We start from the raw sequence: 12982 nt of genomic DNA, 5'->3' as shown, positions 1-12982 counted from the left end.
TTGAAAGCGAAATGCTCTTTCTCGCTGTTTCTGTCCCTCGAACAGTTCCCCCTCGGAGAATGTTTCTCCTTACCATTCGACTCGTAGCGTCAACTCGTACCGTTCAGCTCGTACCTAGCCTTGCTTTCGAGACCCAATCCCATGTCAACCTGGGGACTGGTCGTTACAGTCGTCGGCTTGGCGAGCCTTGTGCCGCCTAGATTTCTGGTTGAAAGAGAAATTACGATTGTTCCTACTCCGCGTCCTAGACGGCGTTGCTTTATTTCTCGCTTTTATTCTTGTGCCGATAACTTTACACCGTGTTAAACTCCAAGTGACCCACTGGAGTGGTGGAGTCACTTGCGTGACTTGAAAGAGCATTTTAATTGAACAATTAAAGCGCGCGCCGAGGTAATAGAGTTGTATTACGTAGCAGAAAATGCATTTTACTTGAATTTATGTAAAAATTATACCTCCCGCTTTATCTCTTCTCTGAATATATCGTTAAAGACATAAATACGTGCAATAAGCGCGGCTACACGAATTGCTCATCGCGCGGCAACGCGTATGCGGGAAACTTTTCCCGTCTCGCGAGCAAATTATTAACGGCGCCAATTACCTATCGCACAAAATATATATTATCTCATTTGCCATAATCGCAGCGATATCGAAGTAGATTAAAGAAACGATAGTTTCACGCCTAGTGCCCTACAAATACCAGCGAGGAGGAACTCGTATTCTCCACTTCGCGCCGCATTCCGGACACCGCCGGGAGTGACTTATACCGCCGGACGATAACACGCGTTACACTGTTTCACCGGCGAGAGAGCGGCGAAGAGCGGCTCTTTCAGAATCGCGTTCGCGGACACAATTACGATAATGGATTAATACGCGTCTTTAAGGAGTGGGGGGGAGGGAGAGGGGGAGGGGGAGGGGGAGGGCACGTCCTCGCGTATATCGCGCACATACCGTGAGTACGCACCGGCGGGTACCGGCACGTGATTAAATTCTTCGTGTTCCCCCCGGCGGGGAAACACGATTATATCCACCCTTGGCGCGATGCCATAACTCAATGAACCGTACGCGATATCTTTCCCCGCGAGCGGCGCCGATATCTTTCTCCCCTCGCTCTCATCTCGGTGCTCTCTCTCTCTCTCTCTCTCTCTCTCTCTCTCTCTCTCTCTCTCTCTCTCTCGCACACAATGTGCCCGTGCCCATTAATTTCAGGATCAAGGTGAACCGGTGCTCTCGTTTAAGCCCGCTCGATTAATCCCGGGAAACGGGCGTAATTATTTACGATGACCACGGTGTGTGTCGTCTGCGCACGGAGAAAAGAACCGCGCGCGCGCGCGCGCGATTTACGCACTTGCATGCCGCGTGTTGTGCAATAAATGCGGGCGATACCATAAATCTCGGCGCAACGGTGAATACCCGAGCCGCGATTCCGCCCGACGTAATTACGGTAGCAGTATTCCTTTGCGCCTCGTCGTTAGGCGATAGTGTAAATGAGCTCATTAAGCACGAATTAATCGGCTAATCTCGGCGCGGTCGCGTTCGAAAGTGTAATCGATATGGAACGCTTATCAAGATGCCTTATCTGGGATCTCGCAACGCTTCGGGATCTATCTGCTATTCCGCTAATATTCAAAGTATCGCGATGGTAACGCGTCGTTAACTCTGTGTGCACTTGAAAAGCAGGGGGAAGTAAATCGTAAATTATTACCCTTATTCTGCAAAACCCGTTGGAAGAAACTTTTCGTTTGTGCGTGCGCAATTGCGAGGCATTTTTAAACGAACCGGCTCATTACATTGTTCTCGTTCTGAACGTTGTTATATATGTTACGTACGAGGAAAAGGTTTTGCTGAAAACTTTTTAGCTCGAGAACTCCTATATAATTATTTTTATGCTCGACAAAATTATTTTCAAATCGATATCTAGCTAAATTATCAGATACTTGAATTAAACTGTTTTTTTTCTTCTATAAATATACACTGTTAAAAGCGATTAAATTACTTTTTGCGATCGAAAAGAATAATGAATTACAATATATTATCTCTCTCTAATGGTAGGCGCTTGAAAATTTTATTTTTACATTATTTCGTCGTTGAAATATCGCTATGCGTTTATCACATTCCAGAGTCCTACGTAATTATTTTGACGCTCCGATAAAATTATTTTCAAATCTGTATCCAGTTAAATTGCAGCAAATCAAGCAAAATCGTTCCATGTACGACATTATGACATATTGCCGATCTCGTCCGGTAACTTTTGAAAACCGCTTTCAAAAGTCACTGATGAAACGTATTTCGTCGCGCACAGTCGAAGTGAAGTTTAATAAATTGGCCGATATCGAGTTCCATCAGCGTCACAGATCGATCTGACATCGAGATTTTTTTGCGCAACGGTTTTGGAAAGCTCGTCAGCGATTGTCTATCGACAACGACGATGACTTTGAGGTCGTTCGCTCCGCGATAGCCAGCTTTCCTACTGGGCTTCTCAACAATCTCAACTGACTTTGTATTCTTCTATTAGCGATCGCGCACGTGCGCTACTTCGCAACGTATCGACAGTGATGGAGAGAACGGTACTGTGGAACAAATGAGGTGAGAGTTCAGTTTGCGTATCCGCAGGGAATCTAAGCGTTGTTACAGCTGTAAGCGGCCAATCACGATTTTATATACTATATATCGGTCAATTGAGAACTCTTGATATGAAAAAGACGGACAAAGGCAACCGTGAACGTGGACTTAAAGATATATTAAGGCAGATTGCTCTTTCAGATAAAAGCTGTTTACTTGGAAAAAAAAACATACGAGCGGAATATACTCTTTGTTCATACGTTTTCAGTTCTGTAGTATCTACGAGGTATCCGCAGGAAATCTAAGCGTCGCAGTTATAAGCAGCCAGTCACGAGACTTTATATCGATTAAGAATTTGACACACGATGAAGGCCAGACGTAGGCAACCGTGAACGCGGACCTGAAGATATTAGGATCGTTCGTTCGGATGAAAGGCTATTTACTTAGAAATAGTACAGAATACCTTTTTGTCCATAGTCGAACTTCGTCCATTGATTCATAGCGGCGACTATGACACGGTGAAAAACCTTTCAGTATGTCGGCGTCGCAACGAGAAACGCACGTCGGTGTGTCGCTTGCATTCTAACTTAGCGCGTAAAAGCGGCTACTAACGAACATGTGCATGCACGAGCATGCGGCATGGCAGTGTTAATGTACATTGCATAAAATATGACGAGAGGAGCGGTTGTGCAGGGTTCGTGCCATCCATTGCGAATAGCGGCTGCCGGTGCAGCCAGCGCGCGGCTCTGTGTTGCCCCTCGGTAAACACTGTCATTATAATTCAATTTAATATTAATTTGTACTCGTCCCTGCAAGCGGTGCTCATTCCACGAAAGCGGGCCGGGAGAAGGCAGACGTGAAAAGATTGCGCGATCATCGCTCCCTCGATGAAGATCTCGCGGTGTAAAGCGCAGGAGTGGGATTGAGAGGCGCAAAATACGCGGATAAGCGGGCGAATATGTGAAATTAGAGTCTCTTACTTTAGTCGTTATGAATAATGGAAATCTGAAGGAAATTAATTTAAAAATGTATATACGTATTTTTTTCAATTAATTAATTTTTTTAACGAGATGTAATCATACAAATGAGATAATATGATTTACGTTCGCTTTGTTAATTGCGTTGCTTTGTTAATCATCGTTAAAATGGATCTTACGTGTTGTGTGGAAATAAAGAAAAAATATATTCGACAAATATCTGATAGTAGTTTTTGAAAGGGAAAATGAATCAAAACGAAAAGAAGAGATTTGGGATCCTGTTACAATCGCCGAATCGAAATTGACAAGTCGATCCGAGATGGACAACGTGCGACCAGTTTTTAAAGGCGAATCAGCTCCCAATTAGTAATTATTGAGACGTTTGAGCGATCGGTGTGGAATTTTAAGGAGGTTACTCGTGAAGCGATTATTCTTATGAAAATATTCGACCTTGAGACAGTGGATTTTATGATCATCGTTAAATATTCTCTCGGACATATTTGACTCTTCAAATATTGACCAGAAATTTCTCATACTTTAAATACATTATTAATACGAATATATTCATAAACGTTCCAGCAGTCTAATATATATTAATTAGCGTCTACTTTAGAGTCTAATATTTCGTCACTTGAATATATTAAAAGATATCATTTATCATAAATCATAAATGTGTTATTTTATAGTTCTCTCTCTCTCTCTCTCTCTCTCTCTCTCTCTCTCTCTATCTCTTTTATGTTTAGATTTTGAATTAATAGATATACTATGTACGCGAGAAAAACATTTATTAGGTCAGAAACAAGAGACGTTGTCGAAGGTTGAGAACCGTGGGCCACAGAATGATGGATGGTGGCGTTCTTGCTCGTTCATGAGGAAGTTATTACGGTTTGCAGGAGGTAGCTGCCAAGATGCAGAGACCAAGTCAAGGGTCGAGCGAGAAAAAAAGGGTAGAATGTCGCGCGGTTCCGATGGCACGCGGTTCCTCTCGAAATTTCGCGAAAAGTGCCTGTCGATTAAGTGAATCGGTGTAATTAGTTAATGATTGCTGGCAATTCTCGATGATCGGTTCCCGCGCGATGCTCTTGCATCGAACATTCCCTTTCTCAGTTTATTAAGCCGTACAATTTTTTTGTTAATTCGCTTAATAACTAAAAGTCAAGTAATTAAATAAGAGATGCAGATAAATAAATACATAATAATTGTATTTATTATTACATTTATTATATTGAAATACACGAAAAAAAAATGTTATAGATCGTTTTGCTACGGGTAAATTTATCTCCATGTCGGATCACGTGAAGTTTTACGGGAAGATAAAAAAAAAAAATCGATTTGAAAACGAACGGAACAGAAAGAAATCGCTCAAGAATATAGTAAATTGCGGTACCGGATGCACAGCGAGCTACTTATCGACGCTCGTTGATCTTAATGACGATGTGTGTGCCGGTCGTCGCCCACCGATAGACGAACCGTGTCGCAACGATCGACGTTTCCCTACCCCTCCACCCATCTTGCTCTTTCGCACGCCAGCTGATTTATCGATGTGCCCTCGAATTATGTACTGTGCAGCTCGACACCACGCGGCTTTCACCGACGACAACGATTACGGCGCCGTCGTACTCCTTTTGTCTACTCGACGGCGGATTTCGACACCGGCTACGCGCCGATTGTTTTCGCTTCTAATCGCGCGCTATCGCGCGTACATATCGATATGCGTAACGACGCGATCGACGGTATACCTGCACAACCCCTCGACGTGTCGTTTTATCGCAGTCGTAACTACTTCACTGAGGAATGCGTGCCGTCTGCAAAAATCGATTGCAATATCGGTGATACGAGGACGTCGACTCTTGAGAACAGTCCTTTCGTTTCTCCTGAAATTGATTACGAGAATCCGATTGTTTGTCCAATTTCCATAAACGTGTAATAGGTTTAGACTGCTCATTTTTTCCTGATCTTAGGCCGGTATTCACAGTTCGTTCTTATTACAAGAACGTCTTAAGTAATGTCTTGAAATGCTAATATGGTTCTGATTGGCTTGCGACATCTCGAAATTATATTTAAGACGGTCTTAAATATAAGAACGAACTGTAAATACCGATCCTAGCTTCTTTATTAGAAAGACTTGAACATATCGGTATTACTCTTCAATTTTCAACAACATCTCTCTTCAAGTCAATATTTTAGATAGATTAATATAATAGATAAAGACTAAAAGATCTATTCGTGGATAAGACCTCTGAGATTGCAAAAATGATAAGTAAAAAGAAAATGAAAAGATGATACCCAGAATATTAATATTTACAAAATAAAAATGAAGAAATATAAAGATAGGAATAAAAAAGGAAAAGAGAGAAAGAGCGCGATTTATGCTTCAAACTATACTTAATTTTTTTCTAAACCTTATAGGAATTTGTGGTTCATTCTTGTTACGTCTGTGCTAATTTAGCAGTTATTTCAGATAAAAGGATGAAGGTTTCAAATTACGATGTGTTAAAAATTTAAATGTTACTTGCCAGAATCTCTAAAGATATCTCCGACTGTCGACTGCAATGTCGACTTAAATCTCTTGAATCTTTTAGCGCAAAATTCCCAAGATGTGTTCTCTCCGTAGCGGTGGTTTCGTGCTCTTCTCTAAACCGGCCTGCGATTAGCGCTCGCAATTTACGCGCGGAAGCCGCCTCGCTGCCTCGCCGTGCGACGCGACGTGCACTCGAAATGATTTATACGCGTTCCGTCTTTGTACGTGACGCGTCGTTTACCACCCGCTCTCCGGCGAAGATTAATTAACCCCGTGGCGTTTCGGGGGAGAAACGTGTTCCGCCTTGAGCGCTTTTCGCGAGGCTGGCGCGAGGGGGGGGGGGATCGGGGCCGTCGGCTTCGGTTTCTTAATCCAATTTCGTGGTGCATTAATCTAATTATGCCTAGGTATATGCACGTGACGTGCAATTATGCCGGCCGGTCGCACCGCTGGACCGCTTTCGTAATGTTACCGCGCGGCGTATCCGGACGTCGGTCGAAGGAGCTGTCGGGTCGGCAAGAAAACTCGTCCGCGCGGAGTGCCCCAGAACTGTCGGGGAGATGATGCCTTAAAGATAGAATCTTCTCTCGCAATTTCAAGTTAATTTAGGTCTTGGGGGGGAAAAAAAAAATCCGTGCTATGAGTAAAGAGAGAAATAGGGGTTTCCTCGTGAATTCATTCGCAGAAACGGAAATGAACGTAGGCCGAGAGATTTGTTTTCCTTTCTCGATCTACAGAACGTTTAATGAAACAATTTGCTCTGATTAAATTTTCACGCCTATTTATAATATACCAGAACACGCTGTGTCGTTTGAGAAAAGTTAAGCTTAAAAGGATTTTTGTTTTTGGATGTATTTTTCTTATGATCTTTATTTGTAAACCGTAAGAATTTCAATGTAGATCGTGAAAAAGATATCCAACAGTACAAATAAATTAAATATAATATATTTCCACTATGGGAATAAATGCCTCGGTAGGGGGATTCGAGTTTTTCTCTGAAAAGGTATAAAAGTATTATATCGCTTGCAAGTATCTATTGAAAAGCACTATCGCACCTATCGTGGATAGGAGCATTGATTCGCCAACAAAACTTTCGCTTCGGTCCGCTTAGTGGGTACTAAGTTTCACATTAATTACATCATCGATTTGGCCGATCTCATAATAAGAACCGCTTGCACTCAGATGTAACCGCGGAAGTTCACGCGCACGTTCACGCCAAGAAAGTATTTGAAGTGAAAGAAAGAGAAGCGAGAGGGGGTGAACGTGAAGTAGTATGTCGAATAACTTCCTAGAGGCGCGCCTGTCACGAAGCCCCGGGTCATTGGTCACCTCGTTCTTATCTCGCACTGTCTGCGGCCCATCTTGAAGGAGCTTATGCGCAGCGCCGTTGCACGGTTTACCGTAAACAAAATTAATCCATCTACCACTTTCGTGATTATAGAAGCCGGTTTGCACGAGAAAAAAAATTGTAAATTTATCCTTAGGAAAAAATACTGGGGTCAATCTTATCTCATTATTAGTTATTAAACGGGATTTAAACATAGTGACTCTGCGACATTATGTCCGCAATTATTTCACGAGAAACGCGGTATCCACAGATTATAGATATAATTGTAATGAGAAACTTTAAACTTGAAATTCTTTTGTTAATTGCATCATTGCGACTGGTTCTCACAACCATGATTTTCTTTATCAATTAAGGAGGTTCTCGCATTTGATGAAATATGCAAGTCTATAACATACATGTAATACAAATGTTAATAATATTAATAATATCTAGAAAAAATTTCATTGACTTTTATCATTTTGAAGATATTTAATTCTAAATTTATAGAGAGAATATTACATCACAAGTTGAAGGTATAACCTTATTCTCTTTTAAATGAGACACTTGCGTGTAACACAGCAATTTAAAAATCGTTATAATTATAAAGTAAACGCTTAAGTTTGTTCTCGTAAAGTTTCATTTAAATTAACTATACAGTTTATAAGAACTTTAAATTCTTCAATGAAAAAAAGCTAGAATATACTCGTATGTCAAATGGACGATGCGTATATATCAAATGAACATCTTACAACTTTTATTTTGTCATTTTGAAAATATTTAGTAACCTATAAAATTAACAATAATTATGTATGATGGCATAAGGTATTGTATTAGTAATCTTTTTATTCCATTATTTTAATTGTTTTACGTATTATTGTGAATAAACTGTCCATTGACTAGGAAGTAGCGCGAGAACCTTCTTAAGTGTTATACAAAATCTATTAATTCGCAAAGCTTAAAAATAATGTTAGATTTTTTTCATTAAAAAAAATCCAATATATTTAATTCCATTTGTTCTATAATACGTTATGCATTCATTTTTGCATAACATATTTTACGAAAAAGAGAAAATGTGAATAACAGATAGGAGATCTGTTATTTAGGATTCTGGCTGCGGCGTGTTGGAATTTTCGCGTCAATGTACAAAAGATTGGTTCACGAAATCGTTTAATCCAGACCACCGAGTTGATGCTCGCCAGGTGTCGAGTCACGATCGTTACTTTCTTCCAACGAGATCCTCTTTGGAGAAATCCGAAACAATCGTCGACACGCCCATCCCACGTACACCTATGCATGCGCTTCGTTAGGTAACGGACAACAATGTTTCGTCGGGCGCACATAGATATTGTCTTAATGTAACGTAATAACCGTGAGCTATCGCAGTTATGAATTACTCCAAGCGAGTCTCGTCAAACTTCAAAGTTAGCACAACTATCTCTCGAATCATGCAGCCGTTTATCAGAAACTAAAAATATTTCAGCAAGCTTTTATTAAGATTTTCTTACAATCTTTTGTTGTAACTTAATCGTGTTTTCTGCCAAAGTATGACATTGTACACGGAAAGAACGATTTTGCTGAAGTGTCTGAAAGTTTAGCTAGATATAGATTTGAAAATACAATTCGTTAAATTATTAAAATATATAACTATGTAGGACATTCAAGCTGATTGCTAGAATGTAAAAAATATTTCGCAGCATTGCTCACAATGCTTAAGTTTTCTACACAAATATTTTTATGGACTAAGAAAATTATAATCAGATCTCTATTAATGTATTAGTTCAATTTTTAGATATTTCAGCAAATTCGTTCTTTCCGTGTACAGTACTTTCCGTGTTTGATAAAAATCTGCGTGTAGGAAATTTCTCCGTTTCCTATATTTTACATACTATATTTGCTTCAATCCACATATTTCATCTGCTTCCTACATTTCACATCTGCTTCGATCTTATAAATGCAATGTACTATTATTTGGTCTGCTGCACTATAAATTATTACAAAGCCATCATATACATATATAATAAAAGGCGTATAAACCTTTTATATTTTACGGACCATTGTGGTAATAGAAATTCTCAGGACGATCTTTTTGTCACCGTCCACTGACATTTCCGTGTTGATCTAAGCAAGCGTGAAACCGCTTATTTGTGATACCGGAGATCGTAGTGCGACGATCAGAATCATAACCGTTATTTTCCTCGGACGAGATTCTCTTTGGCGAAACAATCATAGGCACACCCATCCAGCGAGCGCATCATGCCTATTTTGTTTAGCAGATAGCTTACAACAAAGTTCTGGGCTATACGAACATCGCGTCGTGTTGCTCCATAAATATCTGGTATCCTGTTATTACTGCGAATTGCATTCTTACTCAATCCATTCTTTCCACTACTCGCAAAACGAGGTCACGATTTTTTGTCTTAATCGAAATATATGTTTCGCGAACTATTTTCTTATGTTTGAATTATGATTACGTTATGACTGATGTCATCTTGTACAGAAGAAATATTATTTTTTATGCCCTTACCTAATGTGAGTCATTTTTAAGTGTTTTTATACATCGTCACTGCTCTTACTTAATATGTTATTAATTTAACTGAAATAATGGAGTTAAACACTTTAACCCAAGAACGTGTACTAAACTTGACTTAAATTTAGTTTATTATTTGCTAGATACATACGTATTAATAGATGATATTTATTTTGAAATTAACCAACTCAACCACAGAAATGGATTGATTTATATTTTGATAGACAGAAAAGTAAAAAAATAACAAAATGATTACTTAATGAAAGGATTGGATTATTATTGCTTCTCTAACGTCTGAAACAGCGTTGATATACGAATTTTATTTTGCTTCTCATGAAGTTTTTTCATGATCGTTTCGCATCTCTTTTCCGCGAATGATGATCTTCAGGGAAGGCAACGACGATGCAAAGGCATTGCCCGCGGTACTGATTACCTGCCATTCGTAGTTTCGAGTGGTGACTGCCCTTGCTACGGAAATTATGAAACCGGTCCATAATTGGAACTTGACTAATGACAAGATGGGTCATTGCGCATATTATAGCCATGGATCGGCATTAGCTCTCGCGCGGGATGCTTCACGGAACTGCAATAGTGCGCAACTGTGCTCCACGTGGGAAAGGATGCATTAAAAGTGCATCAAACGGGTGGGGAAATGGCGAGCGGTGCCGAAAGGCAGACATTCGTCTGTCGAAATTAACATGGTAAAGGCGGGCACCTTTCATATTTTCGCAACGGAGATTAGTTATATACGAGCTCTACTAACAGAAGCTTCAGGATTAATTATTATTATCATCTATATTATTATGAATGAGCAAGTAGAGTATGGATAGAACTAAATTATACGCGTACTCTGCGTTTTATAATCTATATATTTTATATTCTCTATAAGAGAAGATTTACACGTAGATCTCCTTACGGTACGATTCTACGTGAAACGCGTTTTTAATGACAATATTTTAATCGACCGGAAGAAAATATCTTTGAAGGTTATCAGCAAATTAGGAGATTAGAGATGAAATTGGAATATTTTCCAAGAACCGTGCCTGCCTCGCATACGCATGCGTCTTCATTATCCTACACACCCAAAGACGTACGCCACGCAAAGTATTTAAAGCGCGATCGTTCTCTCGCTTGCAGATGGAGCATAGAGGCGCGCCAGCAGCACGCGGGCAGCAGCAGGAGCAGCAGTAGCGTTCAGCTATCGTTGGGGCCCTGTCTCGCTCTCTCTCTCGGGCCCGATCTCGCGCGGGGGGACGCGGGATCGCGGAGGCGTCGCGCCGTGCCGTGCCGTGCCGGCCGAGCGACCGCGATGGCCGCGACCGACGGTCAGATCGTCGTCGCAGCGGCACGCTGGGCCGAGGAGCCGACGTACCTGCGTGAGTTCGTCTCCAAGTACCGTCTGCCAGCCGTGATCAAGATCACGAAGGGCCAGTATGGCGGGCTGGGCGTGCCGACCCTACCGGCACCCAGCTTGCAGAGCACCGCTCTGCTGATATCGGCCGGCCGTCGGCGTAAAATCGTGGCGCAGGCGGTGAAGATCAAGGAGGGCCGGCGGGTAGTCGGTGTGGGGCCCAGACTGGCGATACCGGACTCGTACGCGGGCTACTTCGAGATCCTGAGCGAGGAAGGCCGAGCGGTGCGCGGCATCGAGTCGGTGAGCGAGTTATCGCGCAGATGTCCGGAGGAGGGTGCTCTGGTGCGCGAGACCGTGCGCGGCATCGCCTGTCGGGTGGACGACGAGTCGGGTATCGTGGTACCGGAGGGTACGAGGACCCTCGCGGCCGGCGAGACGATCGTTACCGCCGGTGAAGTGGCCTTACCCGGTCGCGGCCGGTTTCTGCGCTGCGTCGACTGTCACGGCGACAGCGTTTTGCTTGGAATGGATCAACGTGGACGTTTCAGCGCCCTGGCTCGCGAGGACAACATCAGCGGCGTGCACACCGCCAAGGCGCTCCTCAGCAAACGTCTGCCACTCACCGTGAGACTGGTGCATGGCCAACCGCCGCGAGGACTCAAGTCGTCGTCACAATTTGTGCCCGAGTTGAGGCTGCTGTCGACTTTCGAGGAGGAGCACGTATTCGCCTTGCCGCTGCAGAGGGAAGGTGCGGCGGTCGCGCTGCCGCTCGCGGCGCCGCTCAAGCTGGTGAAGGCGCGAAACGAGGAGGCGCTCAGGTCGATGCAGGAGTTCACGAGGTTGGTGGAACGCGCCTCCCGTCTGGTTGCCGACGTTGCTGATCGGTCGCATGTGTTGGACGGTCGTCTGGGCGAGAGCAAGCCCTCCAGGCAGACGAGGAGTGGCTCGGGCTTCCTCAGAAGACCGTCGACGAACTCGGATCACACACCGTTGAGCCACCATAGAAACAGCAGTGCTAGCCATCATCATCATCATCATCATCACTATCACAGCAACGGGCATCAGCCGTCCTCCGGACACTCCGGGTACCGGGATGAGAACAGGATACCACCGTCGTCAGCCTGTACGGAAGAGTACGACGAAATTGATCAAATATATGACTACGTGCGCGGCTTCGCGCCGTTGCCGAAGAGCGTCAGGTCGCCTTACGAGAGTCCTCTCGCCGCCGGCCAGGGAGGTTTGACTCCACCGTTGACGCCGGTAACGGTCACGATCACGCCTTTATTGGACGATCGACCGGAACCACCGCCGATCGAGACGATACCGACGAAGAAGATCCAAGCGGAGAAGCGGACTAGACGCGCGGTCAAGGAAGCGCCGCAGCCGCGGGTGGAGAAGCCGCCGTTGGCGAAGCTCTACGTGAAGAACAGCGGCACTCAGCGCGGGCGACCGCTAATGAGGCAGAAGAGCGCGTCGCCCTTGAAGGAAACGCCGCCGGGTTACAAGGGTGGTTCGCCGCTCTTCAACATACGTTACAAGAGTCTGACGAATCTTCAACAGGCGATGGAGCTCGACGGCACGCTGGATTCCAGTCACTCGGGCGGAAGGACGTCGGGAGATTCCGGCGCGGGTGCCAAACTGCCAGAGAAAAGGTATGCTTTCACTACCTAAGATGCTAAGAAATTGTAAAAACGCACACACACACACACGCGCGCGC

General features: G+C 43.4%; 1 protein-coding gene across 1 annotated transcript in view; it reads left to right on the top strand.

The window, feature by feature from the left end:
- Positions 1–12982, top strand: part of LOC108747070 — a 158170-nt gene that overhangs the window by 107345 nt on the left and 37843 nt on the right. The window contains exon 4 of the mRNA XM_018484323.1: positions 11049–12917. Within this exon, the coding sequence (XP_018339825.1) occupies positions 11221–12917 (1697 nt within the window). The 5' untranslated portion in view covers positions 11049–11220. The remainder of the gene's footprint in view (positions 1–11048; positions 12918–12982) is intronic.

The sequence above is a fragment of the Trachymyrmex septentrionalis genome, unplaced genomic scaffold, assembly GCF_001594115.1.
Source record: "Trachymyrmex septentrionalis isolate Tsep2-gDNA-1 unplaced genomic scaffold, Tsep1.0 scaffold190, whole genome shotgun sequence".
Lineage (NCBI taxonomy): Eukaryota > Metazoa > Arthropoda > Insecta > Hymenoptera > Formicidae > Trachymyrmex > Trachymyrmex septentrionalis.
The sequence above is the reverse complement of the archived record's forward strand: the minus strand, read 5'-3'. Positions and strand labels throughout refer to the sequence as shown.